The 18968-nt window shown below is 40.2% G+C and overlaps 1 protein-coding gene across 12 annotated transcripts in view; it reads left to right on the forward strand.

Moving 5' to 3' along the window:
• znf536 (zinc finger protein 536) overlaps positions 1-18968 on the forward strand; it is a 177301-nt gene that overhangs the window by 74670 nt on the left and 83663 nt on the right. For 11 of the 12 annotated variants that reach the window (XM_057329330.1, XM_057329411.1, XM_057329402.1 and 8 more), the window contains one exon: positions 11473-13703. In XM_057329330.1, the coding sequence (XP_057185313.1) occupies positions 11473-13703 (2231 nt within the window). Of the gene's footprint in view, positions 1-7734; positions 7884-11472; positions 13704-18968 lie in introns of those variants that run through there. The other variant, XM_057329393.1, reaches the window with a different exon arrangement.

An 18968-nucleotide genomic window follows, 5' to 3' on the forward strand; every position in this document is an offset into this window, starting at 1 on the left:
TCAGCTCTGTATGAGCTTGGTGATTGGCTTGGTCAGAGCCAATCGGGTGACAGAGACCTGATGCTTTCTGTGCCAAAGAGTTACTGTTACACAGGCGGTCGGGGTGTTACACGTTTACTGCTTTTTGTATATTTTCACGTTTCAACTTAGTCTAAAACCAGCAACTTTTTCCCACAAAGGATACTTTCAGTACACGTATGCCTGTTTTGATATAATTTATTTCTAAACAAGCTGTATAAACAGACGATAAAATTCTCCTATCTTCTCGCCCAGCTGTTGTGAAGCTTCTGACAGCCAAATTGCGCATAGAGGTCGCGACTTCCCCGACAACGCTCGTACGGAGATCAGTGCTCGAAGCGTGCCGGGAACATGTTAACATGGCAGCTCGTACCAAACCATAACAGACGAAGAGAGGAATATGTGTAAATTCCTCACCGCTCGCTAAAATGAATGAGCCACATGCTCACCCCGCGTCTCACGGGACAGACTCGGGTCATTTTTCACCAAAACATCCTTGGCTTTATGAACTTATCTTTCCTTTGCTCTTCTCCTGTCCCGTTGACTGCGGGTCACCGTGGCGGCCCCCCGTGAAAGAGGATGAATTTGTTATCATGTTCAAGGTCTCACAGGGCAGACAGGAGGATAAGAATGTGTTGAGCAGGCCAGGGGGAAGAAGAACGAGGGACTGAGTGAGCAGAGACATCCGGAATCTGGTGTTTTCGCCAACTCGGACCTCTAAAGCCATGCCTCTGTCTTCTCTATCAGTTAAACGCTAATGTACAAATGCCACAGGTGGAACGGCCTTTTTATCAGATCAAGCAGGCTTTGATTTGAGAATCTGTCTTTTGACTCTGTGCAGTCTTATTATTGGTTTTATCCGGGATTGATTGCTGAGTTATTATTTCAGTTTTATTAAAAGTTTGAATAGGTTTTTATATTGATTAGTTTTCATGTTTCATGGTAACAGAGAATTAGGAGAAAATAAATACAATGTCACGACGGGATTTTAAATAACACACTTTTAGTCAATGATTGGGACACTTGGATACTTTATTGAATATATCATGATCATACGTAATAAATCATAATTCATGATTTTGTTTTAATTAAGATGTTGTTCTTTCATGAAGTCATGAATGGAAGACTTTGAACTCAGGTTACTTCCTGATAATTCACGAGGTATTAATGCGTCAAGTAATGTGTAGTCCATACATGAATGTATGACTGAATTCATGATCATTCATGTACCCTTACCGTAAAGTATAACCGCAATTTTGTTATGTACTTTTGTAACAAAAAATGTTTATTCATGTTTTTATATTGCCATTTTAATTTATTTTATTTCAGTTGTAGTTTAGTTTTAATTTATTTTAAATTGAATAATTTTTGTGCCTCAATTTATTGCTGAGGCAACATTTCTTATTTTAGTTTCTTTAAACGTTTTAAAATAATATTTAGACCGTTTTTTGATTCGATTTAAATGATCAGAAATGTTTTCATAGTTTTATGTTAAGTATACTATAATAATCTACATGCACAGGATAGGTCCTCTCTTACTTGATTTTAAAGTGAAGAATTGTTTTTATACATAAAAATAGTTTAAGCAATGCTGTAAGTTACAAGTGGCTAACTCTGTGCTTTACATAGAGATGTTAAGGCAAAAATACCACCCAATCTACAGACTTGATTTGTTAACACCTGCTTGTTTTTGTTGCAGTTGTGTTAGCATAGAAAGAACCAGTGGATGCAGCTTTTTGTTTTGCGGATCAGAACAGATCTGTTTTTTTATTTTAAAAAGCCTTTGAGGTTTGACCAGCTCTGCTTTGGTTGTTTAATCATAGTCGTGTGTCAGTGTAACGCTGACAGGGAAGTAAACGTTTTCTGCCTGGCCTGTGGTAGAGAAGAGGGTTTCTCTCCCCCCCTCTCTCTCTCTGATTCTGCTGGGATCTGTGGCCTCACCATTTCCGATAAAGGCTGATAAATAAACATGTGCCCTGATCTCCCTGAGGTCCTCCGCCCTCTCTCCAGAGTCCACCCATTCCACACACACTTCCTCCCATCACAATTAGTCCATAATAAAACACACTTTTCTTAATAAAGAGAGGCCTTTTAACATACAGTCAACCTCCACACTGTTCCTCTGTTTCTCGGTAGTGATTATAGGAATCGTGAAGAAAAAGCGAACTAGTATCTTTTCTTTCCACTTGCGGGCAAACAGTAGAACGGCAGAAAAGAAATACAAAGTAACAGACAGAAAAATAAGAAAGGGAGAGAAAACAATTATTGTAGCATATACAAAGAGACATGAGCATTTCCAGTCAACTCTGACTTCCTGATGCCTTTGATAAGATTAGTGGCTTTCTTAAACAGGATGTCAGAGGGCTGCTTTTAAAAAAAACACGCCGTATGGACGGAGAACGGTTGCATAACTGTCTTGACAGTCAAGTTTCTCACAAAAGTGAAACTTTCTCTCGGTTTAGCTCGAGAGTTTATCAAAGTGACAGAATAAAGAAGATTTAACATCAGCCATATTAAAAAGACATGCAGCGGTTCAATATTTAAAAAGCCCATTTGCCACAACAGAAGTACGTTTTCATTCAAGAGCATATGGCTGCGCTACCTGTTTATAGTCTTATCGTCTGCGTGCGCGAAGGAAAAGGGAGAGACAAAAAAGGAGATATTTTCAAAAGACATTGAAGAATCATTCAATTAACGGCGGCATGATGTAAAATAATTACTTGACTTGCCTTCCTTAATGAGTATCTCTAATTAGCCATACATTTGTTTTGTGAAAACTCTAAACTACAGGCTGGAGTTGTGAAGAGCCGGTAAGGATGTTCAAGTAGCAGCAGATTTTTCTCTTCTGTATTTTCTCCATTACGTCGAGCGGCTTTGGTGGCACGATTTGGGGCCGATGTATGCACACAAGCAGCGTTAAACACTGGGGAACGTTGAGTCACATCTTTTCTCTTTTTTTCTCTTTTATTTTAATTAGCCATGCAACAATTAAAAGATTCACAAACTAAATTGAACCTTGTCTCCCTCTCCTCTCGACTCGATTTCAGCACCTGTCAAAACAACACCCCTTGTTGGAGTCATTATGCAAAACTCATGCGCACAAAACCAGCGTGTGCGAGAAGAAAACAGCAATTATTTCTGATATTCACTTATTTGGGGGTTACGTTGACATTTAAGTTTTCCACAAAGGTAATCTTTGTTCACCACAGCTGAGAGGGTGTCGAGAGAGAACAGATTGTCACCTTCAGACAGTCAAATAAGTGATTTTGATACAGCTTCATATCACATTTATTCAGGTCCTCTTTAGATTCCCTCATAGGCAAGAGTTCAGAGCGTGATGCTCAGACCTCACTGAAAACACAATGGCGGTTTTTAATAGAGGCATGATCTTTCCTGGCAATGAGGGGTTTTTTTTGTGGTAGTATTGTCTCTGTCCTAAAGCTGCTGTCCTGAGTAAAAGTGGAGATGATGTAAGGTTTGGATGTTTGCCCCTTTGCCCATCGCTACACTGGGTTCATTGTTGTTGAGTTTTTTTGTGCTGAGGTGTATTCATGCATGATCAGTGATTTGTCCACGGGTCGCTCAGCTTTGTCACTAGGACACGTCTTTGTCCTCTTCTGTTCTAACACACAATCTTGATTGGACTCCCAAAAGACTATTAGGTCAAACTGGGTTAAATGCTCTTTTCTGATGTTTTGAAAAATCACAAATCTATTTAAAATCTCAGTCCATTCTCCTAGACTTTTTTATAGTTTCCGAAGAGATCTTAACATTGGTTTTCTTGGACACCAAAGTCTGCAATCAGAGGTCAATATAAAACATAGTTTTGTATCAAACATTTGCAAGGGCTGTTATATCCACATTTATTTTTATAGCTCTGTATTGTCGCTGTATGTCAAAGGGATAGTTCAACCAAAAATGAAAACCTGTATGGCTTTCTTTCTTTTGCAAAACACAAAAGAAGATATTTTTTAAGAATGCTGGTAACTAAACAACATTTGCCCTCATTGACTTCCATTGTATGAGACATTTCTCAGAACAGAAAAGAGTCATATAAAGGTTTGAATGTCATGAGGGTGAATAAATGATTTTGTGTGAACCATCCCTTTTAACCATTGTGTCTGTTTTTAGACTTCAAGTGGATAACTACACAAACCATAACTGGGAGCTCATTGAAGTCTCCTGAGCTATGAAAGAGCAACATCTGAGCAGTCATATTTTCCTCTGAGCCGTCACCTCATGTACAATTACAGCCTTTTAATTTCTTCGTAGTTGTGGGTGGTAACCGCAAGGGAAAGTTTTAGAGATTAATTGTGTCATGGCTTTGACCTTTAGTCAAATATGTTTTAGGATAAGGTCTTGAACAATGGTCACTTGACGTTCTTTCTAGCTTTCTTTGTGAGGGGTATGAAGATTACGGCATTTATCCCACTCTAACCACCTCAACAATTGAACAAATGCTCACAGTTATCCATCTTTTCCCTCTCTCCCAGTCTGAGAGCTACAGGCAGGAGACTCCACATGCTGTGACTACTATATTGTACAGCACACACACACACACACACACACACACACACACACACACACACGCACACACACACACACACACACACACACACACACAGGGCACATCTGCTGGTTTTCAGGATAATGTCGCAAATGTTAAACATAAAGGGAGGCTTTGAGCTTCGGGCCGGCTCCAGATGATGATGAGGGTGATGATGCAGCAGGCCAGGACAATGAACTGTGGGAATTCTTTGGTCCCCCACTGATCTTCTCTCTCCTGGCTTCCCAACAAGTCTGTCAGACTTACGGGATAAAAGGAGCAGCATTTTTCCTTTCGTGGGCTCATACTGATCTGTAGAGATGAGCTGTAAGCTGAACTACCTGTTGAAATGCTCTCTTAAGACTCTCTCAATAACATATTGTGCAAGACAGAGACCAGGGGAGAATGTGAGAGTTTGAGGGCTGAGCTAACAGATCAGAGCTGTGTAGAGAGGAAGGCAGCCCAACCCACGTGTATTTGTGACTGTAACAATTCATCTGTGGTGGCGTCTCAAACCATAAACTAGGTATAATTAGGTCACCTACTGTCTAACCACAAATAAGAAAACAGCCTGCATCATGCGTCGAGCTGTTTGTTGGATGAGAACGAGTTTGTCCTTTCCGTGTGCGTTTCTTTGTTTGATTCAGATTCGGTCTTGTGCTGGAAACCTTTGCTTAATGCCTCATTACAGCCACTAATAATCCAGTTCAGTCAAAGAGCATCGGGAGTAAGAAAAACAAGGTACGTTTTATTGGATTAATTAGAAGTATTCTGAAGACCACCTGCAATAGACTAAACACGAGCAGAGAGAGAGGGACAGATCAAACTTCGCTGATAAGCACACAATGAATTTTAGCAACGTTTAAGATTTTGTTTTTGTGCACGTCTGGCCATATTCCCATAAGTGCATAGCATGTATTGCTGTTTCCATCCATTAAAAATGCAACATATGGCAGCCATTTTCCAATACACCCCCCCCCATTTTCTTTTATACCGGGGCCATTAATGATCGGGTGGAAAAAAACTGACTTTCGCACTTTCTGTAAATAATGATTGATTTATCAATAGCGATGACCTCTTTCATAATTAATTAATCATCTGCTGCATAGTAATTAGTCAATGGAGTTTGGTCGATAACGCCTCACAATAACAGACTAGCTAATGGCCCTGCAATCTATCTTTTTATTTCCATTTCAAGTTAGAAATACTTTGAGTATAGTTTGTTTAACTTGTCAATACAACCCCCGCCCGCTGCTCCCAAAAAGCACAGCATTCTCTAAGTGTACACACTTTTTTTTCCGAACAAAGATGTGGAAGGACACAGAAATTATGTTAAATCAAGACTCAAAGCCCGAAAGAGCCAGATCTGCTCTCTGTTATTTGATTTAAGGCTCGAACATGCTGTGAGATCTAGAACATTTAAGGATTAGATGTGTTTTATGTCCTCTTTGAGGTTAGCCATACACATTAAAACACTTTGTTGAGAGGCTGTTCAAGGCTGAAGTTTGCTCGCGTGTGGTGGTAAGTTTGTGTATGTATGTGTTTTTAAAATGGAACCTTGCTACTGCCCTCCGTGTTGATTTGCGAGGAGCCGCTAGAGGACCGGCTCAAGGACGCGAATTAGCACGTGCACCTGAAGTTTAATGTCATATTTTGTCACTACAGAGGCCTGGATTTGGTCGTGTTCACCTTGATGTCCTCAAATCAAAACGTGGCCCTCCAGAAAGCTATTTGAATGCCAGCTCCAAGACACAAAGATTATGCAAAGCATAATCATGCATCTTGCAATGCTTACTGCAGGCGTAGAAACCACAATCAGTTCAAATATCTTAGATACACCTTTGTTTAGCAGCCTGTTTGCTGCCTCGTGTTTGTCACTTTGAAAGTGCTTTGAAGGGTTTGTTTCTCATAGTTACATATAGATGCTGCTACAGGTATCTTCATTAAGAAGTGCTTGTATGACTGACATGTTATTCTCATAGAACAGAAAAATAAATGTCTTATATAACATAACATATCATATCAGTTGTTTTTCTAAGACACTGAGTGCGTTTACATGCACAGTCTTACTCCGATTATGCTTAATAAGCTGATAACAAGTAAGGTCATGTAAATGCGCAAAACAGTTTTCTTTGATCGGCGAAAGCTCATAAATGGCGTAAGCAAAACCCGCTCGGCAGAGGTAGTTTTTTACCCATTACTCCGATTCCGCGCTGCATGTAAACGCCTTTGCCAGTTTTCTCTCAGTTTTGTGTATGTGCACATGTCTGACAGCGCAATAGTAAAAGTCCCAAACGGATGTAACAGTAAAATAACGCATAATTTTTAATTACTAAAACAGACTATCGACGATGACGTCACTGCACGCGAGAAACCCGGCAAGTCTCAAACTTCTGTGGTTTTCCGCATAGCCGGTTTATTACTATGAATGTAAACACGTGAAAACAGGTTTCTTTTTGAGCTGATTTTTGATAGATATCCATTTATTTTGTGCATGTTAAGTTAAGTTAATAAGTTAAACGCATTAAATATTATTAATCACTCAGTTTGCATTATTCTTGGTATTAATATTTCTGACGTTGGATTTCAGAAATTGTTGTTGGGAAATGTTTTTGACACGTGAAATTAGCAAAATGTTCTATGTTCGTTACAATAGTGAATGCTGTTGAGACATAGTATTTATTTTTTCTGAAATATTACGCGCATCAAAAATACGTGAGAGCTTCATTTAGACTGCAACTTAGAAAGGTGGTTACAATAAAATGTTTCTCGAAGTTGCGCAATCGGCGGAGGCACAAATCACGCGACGTGTTCTCTGATGATAAAACAATGGCCCTGCTTGACAAAGAAAAGATAAGGACAGAGGGACAACAGTATGATTGTGGCATGTGCACCCTCTAATTAAGAGGTGAATTGCAGAGTTTGCAGAAGAGAAGAGATCGTGAGGTAAATTGAGGTTAAGATAAAACATAAATCCGGTTGTTTTGCCATGTTGTTTGAAAGGCTGAGTATTAACCACAGACTGTAAAGCTGCATGCCACTGGGCCCTGTGTGACAGTGCACTAAAGGAAGTCTCGTGGCTTTTCATGAGACGTGGCGGCGGTGCACGCGTTAATTAGAGCACGCTGCTGCTGTTACACTACGTGTGACAGGTAGTATCAGACCACTGAGACGTCGATCGTTTCGTCTAGCTCCTGCCTAACCCAGCTGCCCCAGCTCGGGAAGAGAGAGCCGGGGGTCTGGGACAAGGAGCCTCCGCCGTGTTTGCTGTCAGGCCTACATGCTGTGGGCCACGACTCAATGGCACTGATCCAAATAGGTGAGGCATTAGCATTTCTAACAGAGGAAGGAGAACTTTGCAGGGCATCCTACATAAGCAGATAACAGAGACATGCGTGCTAAAGAAAAACAGAGAACCAAAACGTTAAGACTTTCAGTGTGGTATGTTATGGTATTCATTCTGAATTTGTTTGCTAGTTTGTATGGGAAAAAGTAAAATGCAAAGATGAATCAGATGGAACAGAGTTTGGAAAAATGCACGTGTGCATTTCACAACGTATAATCTTTTCATCTTTTTGAATTAAAGTGTGTGCATTTTTTTGACAAATTGCCCCCATATGTGCTCTGCAGATTTGGTTTGGAGGCGTTTTCAGGTATGCGTTAAGCATGGCGATATTTAAGAGCAGATGTATTTAGATTTTAATGACTTTGTGCCGTTAGAGATAAGGCTCTTGGCATGAAGTTTCTGCTAATTATACTGTGGAAAATATGCATTTTACTGATAATTGTTCCGAAGTGATGCCTCTCATAAAGAATTCCCAGTATTCAATTTATTTATTAATGGATTTATTTATTTATAGATGCTCTTTAAAATGAGGTAGACTGTGTCTGTGATGTTGTTTGTTTGAGTTTAAATGTGAACTCCATACTGTTGTCTGCCTCTGAAAGTGTGTGTGACACCTCTTTAACCATATAAAATGTCCTTTTTAATCAGAAAAAAATGAAATGACTTGGGAGCAAAGAAGGCATATTAATGCACTTCATTTGCATACACTCGTCAGGCGAGGCTATGCTCAAAAACAAACTGGATTCGTCAGTTCATTTCACATTGTTCCATTGTCTATCTGGCTTTGTTATATGGTAAAGATAAAGAAAGAAATCAAATAGAAGAAAAGGGCAAGCAGTTATCTCTCCAAATGAGCAACCGCTCATCATGCCTCGCTTAAATCATAGATTTCTTTTTGCAGAAGGCATGCTAGCCACATTCAAAAAGGACCTTGTCTGATATCTGCCAAGATTTCCGATGACTCGAACAAAATTGAACTATTCAATACCCAAAGAAGCTCCAAAGTCATGACACATCCTGGCCAGCATTTTAGAAACTAAATGTTTGCTTTTGTCTGAGGACTGTGGCTTTAATTCGATGACCTGGCAGAGCGAACCGTCCGCCGTTTATATTTGTCTTGCATTTACTCCTGTATTACGTTTTGCTGAATATCAGAAAACCTCACAAAACTGCTTAGCCGCTTATAATTTGCCATGCACATGCTTACACGCGTGAGTGTGTTTATAACACACCCGGTCTTTAAATACATAATACACCTACAGTGTATTGTTCGCATTCCGATTCCAGCGTTTTTTTTTCCTTTTAAATTCCTCAGAGTTATAGCTCTGGACAAAAGAGGAATGGCATTCAGCAGCAGCCCACAGTGTGTTTAGCAGCGGCCTCAGTGTTTTTTATTCATGCTGGAGATAAGATTGCAACCAACATGGCGTAGGAAGAGCAAATAGCTAAAGAACAGGCGGCCCTTATTAGAGTTCTTATGAGAGCATCAGCAAATATGTGCTCCAAGCCCACTGCCTTCCACTGGAGTCTGTGTGTACTGTATGTGTGTTTGTTAGTCTTTCTGTGTCAGTCTCAACCAGTGCACTTTTTTTTTGACTGTCAGACCAAAACGTTCCACCAACTGGTTTGAATTTCTGCTGCTTATCAACAAAGAAATCAGTTATTTGTTTTCCTGTGCATTGGGTCATGTGAAAAACAGGCATGTATGTTTGTACAGCATTGTGATGAGCCACTGCGCTCACACTGAACTGTCATACCTCACTGAGAAAGACTGAAATATAATGTGTCAGCAGCACATAGACTGCAGGTGCTGAGTCATTAGGTAGTCCCTCTCCAATAAGTAAACTGGGTCAATCTGTACCATTTAAAAGGTTTATTAATGACCAAAGGGTGTGGGTATCCTGCCCGAGAACACCTTACCCCTCAGGCGGTTAACAGTGTGTTTGTGTGTGTGTGTGGGAAACCGTGTGCGAGGAGACACCAGCATGTGTCTCTAAATAAAAGTGGAGTGGATCGAAAACTCTCACCTCTATCATTCTGGACGCAATTTCCTGAACATCTGCTCTTGCCATTGTCTTTGTTAAAATGACCACAGTGCATTTATTTTTATGTTTGTAATCGTGTGTTAAAGTGCATAGCCGCTGTAACCAGGCTGCATACTAATCAGCTTAATGAGATGTTATACAATATTTTGTTGACCAAAGCAAAACTCACTGTATGGTTTCTGAAGCTTGACCCTGTCCGTCTCAGGGGAATGCGGCAGCATCATTATCCTTCCTTAAGATGGTGAGCAGCATCCTGAATAAACCCAACCAAGCCAGATGACAACAGGCGCCGCTTCGGTTTAGCCCGACGGTGCATGGGGCCGCTCTGTGACCATTTTAAATGACTGGGAAGCCTGTGATACATTGGGAACCTTTTCAATAACGCCAACTGTTGTTTTCTTCTCATCGGAAGCCATACGAGAGTGAGAGAACAGAGAGGGAAAAAAAGAAGGTGAACACAGAATGATTTGCATCAAACGTAATGTGCCTCTTAATGGAAAATTACGCCAAGACAAGTGTCGCAGCAGTGAGATAAGGGCTTGTGTTTACTGGAGTAACCCCTTGGTTTTAAGTGCTATTGTTAATATCATAATTGTAGTATTGCGGCGGCTTCATGACAATACCATTGCTCCGTTTCATTAAGGCGTGTAATTGGAGGGATTCTGATAGGATGGGACCAAGTAGCTTAATTATGCGGCGCCTTGCCGTGTTTACTGGGTAATTATTGCCTCCAAAATTGTGTTACTGTTTGAGAAAAAGTTCTGAGAGTTGCAGCTTCTCTCCCCAAGTGTGAGAGTACATGTAGTACTTCATAAATCAGACGGAGATGAACTCACTCCTTTTTTTTCTTCACACTTGTCACTGAAGTGCAGTCATCGTTGTTAACCATTTCCTCACACTGTATTCAGACTGCTGACACACAAAGGGTACTTAAGAATGAACTGAATTAACTGCCTTATAGTGTGATTTCCTTTGCCAGACAATGCAGCATGTAATCTGCGATGGAGATCTACAAAAGATTGCATCTACTGTTTTGCTTTTATGTTCACACTTACACCTACTTCAGCAAAAAACTAAACACCTTTGTGTTTGTACTCATGCCTAAAAAAGTGACTACTTGAGGCTGTGAGGCTTTCAATTTGGAAATATGACCTTTATAACACCACAGAGTGTCTTAAAAGGTCTGAGTAAAAAAGTATTTTTCTCCATGAAATCCTACACCACTGTTGACAGACAATGGTGAGGTTAAGAAAGTTTGTTGCACCCTATTCCATTTAAATCATTGCATGTTTACTTCTTTGTTAATGTTTGTTACGGGGTACCTGATGTTCCATGTATCATTTTACATATATTTATATATTGTGTTTCCTGTTGATTGTTCATAGTGATAATACAATGAGTGTATCAGTGAAACTGCACCTTAAGGCTACATAGAGGTGTATATTGCCTGAACATCTGCTCTTCTCCTTGTTCTTGAATGCCTGACTCAATACCTGTTCTGTGTTTTTGTCTTCTAGGATGGAGGACTCTAGTTTGTGCCTTGGTGTATCCTCGGTGGTCTCTGATGCTGACCCCCATCTCAGCAACGCAGTGCTTAATGGCCGTTACCCAATCAGTCAGAAACTGCACCAGCTAACTGCTCAGCTGGGTCATGCCTTTCCTGAACTACAGAGTCGCCAGCAGATCCCAGATGAAAAGGCAGCCACCCCACTGGATGAAAAAACCCACGCTGCCTTAGCTAGTCAGCCAATCAGCAGTCAGATGGCCTTGTTGGCCAACCAACTTAACCGTGACATGGATGTGGGTGCCCTAAGTGGTCTCAATGGCCGTGTTGATTTGCAACAGTTTCTGAACGGGCAGAACTTGGGAATCATTTCCCAGATGAATGACATAGAAGATGATGCCCGCAAGAACCGTAAATACCCTTGTCCGCTATGCGGCAAACGATTTCGCTTCAACAGCATTCTGTCTCTTCATATGCGTACACACACTGGAGAGAAACCCTTCAAATGCCCCTATTGTGACCACCGAGCTGCTCAAAAAGGTAACCTGAAGATCCACCTCCGTACCCATAAGCTGGGAAATCTTGGAAAGGGCCGCGGTCGCGTACGCGAGGAGAACAGGCTTCTTCATGAACTAGAAGAGAGGGCCATTCTACGTGATAAGCAAATGAGGGGCAGCCTGCTGCAGCCCTCACAACCTCTTCCACCACACGTGGGCATTCAGAGTCACAACCAGCAACAGCCTGGCTCTGCATGTGGCCTGCTTTCTCCCACCAACATCGGAGGCTCACCTGATGGACTGACCCAGCCGTCTGCCTCGCCTAAGCCTGCAGATGAGCAAACACTCAACCCAGCCCAGGGGTTCAGATGCACTTTCTGCAAGGGTAAATTTAAGAAGCGTGAGGAGCTAGAGCGCCACATTCGCATTCTCCACAAACCCTACAAGTGCACCCTGTGTGAATTTGCTGCTTCCCAGGAGGAGGACCTCATCAGTCATGTGGAGAAAACCCACATCACAGCTGAATCAGCTCAAGGGCAGGGCACAGGAGCTGGCGGTGGAGAAAAACCTGCCAATGAATTTCGCTGTGAGGTCTGTGGTCAGGTCTTTAGCCAAGCTTGGTTCCTTAAAGGCCACATGAGGAAACACAAGGACTCCTTTGAACATTGTTGCCAGATCTGCGGACGTCGATTCAAGGAGCCCTGGTTCCTGAAAAATCACATGAAGGTGCATCTCAATAAACTGGCCATCAAGAGCAAACCCACAGTTGGAGTTGATGAAGATAGACCCTCTATTAACAGTATGAGCAGCCTGGCTCAAGAAGCCCATGCCAACCTGTACTCACGCTACATTTCTTGCCTGCAAAGTGGCTTCCTCACACCTGACAAACAAGGCCTAGCTGAACAACAACACCAGATGCTGGCCAAGGCTGGTATAGCCATGAAGGAGAAGGAGATGCTTGGAAAGCTCCTGAACCCAATGGCCGGCATGGGCCATGGTTTTGGAGAAAATGAGAAGCGCTCACTCTTGGGTTGCCTAAACCTGGTACCTCCCCTGAAGTCAAGCTGTATGGAGCGCTTGCAAGCCGCAGCTAAGGTGGCAGAGATGGACCCCCTGAACAGCTACCAAGCATGGCAAATTATGGCACGTGGAATGGCCATGGAACGCTCCTTCATGCCTAAAGAGCAGCACCATGGGGTGCACGGACAAGAAGATGATCTTGCAAGTGCACCTGGCATTGCTCCATTTGCGAAAGATAAGCATGAGCACCCAGCACTAGCCTCTAGTGATGGTTCCAAGCAGAAGCAACATCCTGAAGTCCTCCATGGAGTGAAGTCCAGTGGAGGCATGATGCCGTTAAAAGATGAAGGTGTAAGCTTTGATAGCCACCGTGAGTTCTTGTCTCACCATGGGGGTTTAGGCCTCGGCCAAGGGCTTGAGTACAGCTTGGCCGGCCTTAAAGAAAAACCCACTGAGTGTCCTGACTGTGGCAGAGTCTTCAGAACCTACCACCAGATGGTGGTCCACTCCCGGGTTCACAACAAGGACCGTCGATCCCTAGAGGACAGCTCCCAGCATGGTCTGGACGAAAGGCGTGGCTCAGCCAGCGACCCCGAGTCTCAGTCCATCAGCCGATCCACCACCCCGGGCTCCTCCAATGTGACAGAGGAAAGCGGTGCTGGAGGCGGACACTCCCAAACAGGCAGTGTGCAGGATGACAGTCCCCACCCGTCTTCTCCATCTTCAGGTAAGATCTGTTCAGCATACATATTATTTCACCCATGACAACAAGTATAGTATATAGTATATAACAAGCCAAAAGCACAAGCCAATTTCTAACTTGCAAAGCTTTAAAAGTTCACCCAAAAATGTAAGTTCTGTCATCATTTGCTCACCCTGTTGTCATTTTAAACCTGTATGACTTTCTTTTGCATAACACAAAATATTTTGAAGAATGTTGGTAACCAAACAACGGCAGCACCCTTTGACTTGCTTTGGATTTGTGTTCATACAATAGAAGTGAATGGGTATTGCCGTTGGTCGGTTACCAACATTTTCCAAAATATCTTCTTTTGTGTTCTGCAGAAGAAAGTCATACAGGTTTGAAATGATAAGGGGGTGAGTAAATGATGACAGAATTTTCATTTTTGGATGAACTATCCTTTTAAAGCTTTGTAAGTTAGAAATGGACTTTAATAGTTTATATAAACAGCTAATGCAGCGAAGGCACCGTGTTTTGTATGTGACTGCTTGAGTGCTTGGGTATGACTGACATTTGGTTCTTACACTTAAAAGAAAATGGGTGATTGTGGTGATGTTGTGTCAGGAGGTGATTAAATCTGATGGGCGTGTAGGAAAAAAGGTAAATCTGAAAAGCACATTCCGTGCATAACTGGGATGCTTAATGTTATTGTTCAAATAACCATGAAACATCCTTGGAGTGCATTCGAATGAGTTGACATCATTCCTTTCTGTCTTTTAGCCTAGTTTAAACAAATTCATTACTAAGATAATAATACCTTACTTTGGCATGCTCTTGGTGGTGGAATGTCTTTAAAATGTGCCGTTCGTTATTATAAAACACCCCTTTGCCGTGCTTACAGTTGAAGGCTGTATGTATACGGACATTACGGGTGATTTAAATATTCTCCTTTAAAAGAAAAGGACAACGAATCCACCCCAGCTGAGAAACTCCGAGCTTGTGAGATAAAGTGTATGTTTAGTGGGATTAAGTGAAGCTGCAGCTAATGATTACAGAAGTTTTAAAGGTAACTTTCTCATTCCTTGGGGTGGTACACCACTGTTAGGAAGCCTGGCTGTTAATTAGGTCACGTCTATGTGATAATCAGTTAGCTTAAGCTAAACAAGACACTAATTAAAGATATACATATAAAGCAGGTCAAAAAAAAAAGAACTTCATTTGCTGGGTAAAATGTGCTTTTAAGTCATCCAAAAAAAAGGCTTAGCTTAAGGCTCTAAGCAAGTTAATTTCAACAGCAAAGAAGAAATTGTTTATTTATTCCCAGTCCTTATCACCCTCATGTAGTGAGATGAGTTTGAACATGCAATGGGCTATGTTTATTTTAATCTAAGGAATAATAACAGACAACCCCCACCCCAATTAGGAATTAATGAAAATGAGACTGAGATAAAACCTATTTTCTTTACAGAGACTATTAAACCTAAACACAGAAAGGAGGGTATGTTGCCGAAGTAATTATAAAATGTGAATTTTAATGCATGAAGTTTTATTTCTTTTGCATCTCTTTTACTACTTTGAGATTTAAAGTATGGCATGTTATAAACTCCTCTCAGGCCTTTGTAAGATTGGCAGTGTGTTTGGAATTAAAGTGATTAGTGTTACTGTTATTATTTATATAAGGTTAAGCACTAACTGAATCAGGGGACGGAGAATTAATATACAATTTATTTCTTGATTCTTTGACACTCTCATAGCATTTATCATACATGAGCAGAACGGGATTTAAGCCACACTCATCTGAGTGAATTGGTCATGTGATATTTCATTAACATGCCCTCAATTGTTTAGCTATACGTTGTCTTTCCCCCTTCTGTATGTATCTGTCTGCTAGACTCTCTATTGGGAGTTTGTTTTTATCATGTGCTTTAATAATAATAATATAATCGTATATATTCATATATTTTTATATAATAATGTCTTCTTTTTAACTACAAAACGAAACATTAAGATGAATTTTGTATGCAATTTCACTTGCCTAGGAAAAAAATGCATAATTGATTAGTGACAAAACAATGCAAAATCTTAGAAATTAGTTATTTAATTTCATAGGGTTGTTTTGTTTTAAATGTTTCTGATTATTTATAGGTCTAAATTAGATTTTTTTTCATAAAGAAAAAACATTTTTAGTGTGCACTCGTATAGTATGTACAGTAACAGTGACATGCAGGGCATTAGCCAGATAGCTATAACCAAATACTTATTTTGATCTTTTTTCATCTTTTCCTGACCTTTTTTAAATGAAAAGTAGAATCATTAGATTGGATTAAGATCTTGGTTATGGCCTTGTGTTTATTATAGCTGTCTCAAAAACATAAAAATATAATGACAAATAGATAGTTCAAACTTAAATAACAAAGACACAGAGTAACATTTGTGTCACATAGTTTGGCTGGAAAGCTCTAGCTTGTTCTTATCTTTCAATAAAATCTTGTTGGATGTTGCAGCTGGGCCATTAAAATGCTTTTTGGCAAACTCCAAACATCCTCTTACGTGATTCTTGAGTTGTGCCACTCCTTCAGAGAATGATCGTTTCACCTATAATCTCCTCTTCGCTTCTGAACTCTTAAGTTTATTGTGATTTTTGTTCTTGTTTGCACAGAGAATGGTGAAGAACAACCTTTTTAGTTGTGACAAAGCTGTAACTTTCCTGATTGTTTAGCTGATGGAGGCCAGTGCCACATCCAAGCACTTGTATTGTCATGCACCTCTTTATGCATTTAATATATGCTTTGTTAGTTTCACATATTTTAACTTTTATAAATCTTATCACAACCGTTTTTTTTTCTTGTTTTTTTTTGCACAAGTTTATGCAACACAGGTAATTGGATACTTCTGCAGAAAGCATATACAATTTATTCATTTCTTTTTAACTTTTATTTAAACCAACATGAAACAAATGTAAGATATATTTATTATTAATAATATTTCTAACCTGGTCACTAATTAATACCTATACTATATACAGTATATCAATCTCACACTCTCTATCTCTCCCTCTCTCCACCCTGTGGGTAAGAGTTAGTGTCAAGGTGGAGTGTGATCACAAGCTGAAATCCCACGTTACTGCCCAGCTCAGTTAGCGGGCAGAGACTTCTCACTGTGAAGTGGGCATAATGCCGGTCCCCCCTTGTCTTAAGATTGACCTTCAGGTCTCTTTGCCTGCAAGCACAGGCGTGTGTTTTTTCATGACGGAGTGATGCCATGGTAGGGGAAAGCAGTTTGGCAGATTCCCTGACATACAGTAGCTATTTAAAAGTATGCATGCACATGTTAAAGGGGCTGTGTTTTTGGGCCATGGCACAAAGCATGTACTAAACCCCAGTAAAGTAAAAGGTGTGATGTACAGGAAAGGAAGTGTTGCATCGTCTGTGAGCCTGCCTGTGTTTTGGTTTAATGTTGTGTAACTTTATTAGCCCCGAAAATGTATAAGGTGCAGAAAAGTATTTCCTCTCTCACCAAGAACCAGCTGAATCTGCCTCATACGTAGAAATGATTCCAACAAGAAAACAATTCTCAAGGGCCGTGTTTTAAAAATGCGGGTGCGTGCATGTGTGTTCTTTATTACATTTCTTTTAGGGGGTGGTGTGTATGTTTACGTACTTTGCAACAGGATGTGGCATGCCATACCTCTGTTTTACTTTTAATATCTCACATGTTCCTCTAACCCAAAGAGAACAGACTTCCTTTATCATCAGTCGATTTTATTTGCTGTTTTTTATCCCCTCTCTTTAACATACGGCAGTTTTATCTGCCGTCTCCCTTCAACAAGCTCAACCAACCTCTAAACCACCTACCCACTGCAATTTTGAGTTAAACTTGAATTACAGTAATCAACAATAACATCTCAACTGTGAAAGAAGGTCGACACAATCGCTTTTGTCTTTGACACTGCACTTGTTTAAACACAGAGAGAGACAGATAAAAAGGAAAAAAAGTTGCCTCAGAAATGTCCTCTAAAGGCCTTTTCTTTTCTCTTCTCAATAATCGACCTTAAATATGCTTCTTGTGCAATAGAATTTCCAGCCTCTGTACATCTCTTCCTTCTCTTTCATTCTCTCTCTTTTTTAGTTTATTACGTTTTTCCCCATTCTCTTTTATTTCTTATTACCATTACAAGATTGGCTTGACTGAGGAGGGGATCTATTGTTATTTCAGATTTCGCACTCTGAATTGGGCTTCATAAACAAGGGGGGCTCATTCCTGATAGTGTTTCTAAATTCATTATTGTAGGCCTTTGAGTGACAGCTGAGAGAGAGGGAGAGAGAGAGAGAGAGAGACTGGAATAGAAGCAAAGCATAGACTGAAAAAGAAAACACACCATTAAAACTTGTCTATATTTGTAATGTATATATTGCATATATTAGTTTAATTAAATATATATTCAATAAAAATAAAAGATTAAAATGATTTTATATATTTTTATGAAATAAATATTTAATAGTAGATTTGATAAAAGATAGATTTAATAAAACTAATTACAAATATATAGTCAAGTTTTTATATATACTGTATATCTGTATATTAGGAACAATATATGGAACATGCTTAACTGCAGGTAAAAAACAAGGCATGTTTGTAGTCGATAAGCAAGCAACACAAAATAAAATCATCAACATTTTTTTATCAGGGAAATGTACACATGCTTAATTTTGATCAAAATCTGGCCAGATTCAAGTACAACTAACTCTACAAAACCAAGTAAAAATCATCTGGTCTTTATGAATGGCCTTTTTCTACCACATGATCTTTGTTGCTTGGGGCTACGAACCTGCCTTGTCTTTTTCCTCCAGTTGAGAATCCCCCATGTCTAAATATTGTTAAGAGGAAGAGCATTTTAACACGGCAAGGATTATCAGTGTATCCCCAGGTCTTTACAGCTTGCCGCCGTTTTGGGCGAAACACTTGCTTCATACAAATTGAAATTGGATTTGCCAATGGATGCCTTAGGTTATAAAGCATGGATATTCATCTAATTGCACAATTACAAATTGGTGTAATTACACATGCAGACTTACTGTTACAATGTATTTCAGTGTAATTAAAGTCAAAATAACCCAAACTGCTTTGCAAAATGCTTCTCTATCTACAGAGACACGGACCTCTTCCACCTTCCTGATCACAGGTTTATAGATTACGTAAGGACATCAGAGATATGGGAATATTTAATGCTATACTTTTTAAGCCACGTCCAGTCAATATCAGAAAGAAGAGTTACACAGTGTGCAATGCAAGTATTGCTGTTTTTGTAAC

The sequence above is a fragment of the Triplophysa rosa genome, linkage group LG1 (genome assembly GCF_024868665.1).
Source record: "Triplophysa rosa linkage group LG1, Trosa_1v2, whole genome shotgun sequence".
Lineage (NCBI taxonomy): Eukaryota > Metazoa > Chordata > Actinopteri > Cypriniformes > Nemacheilidae > Triplophysa > Triplophysa rosa.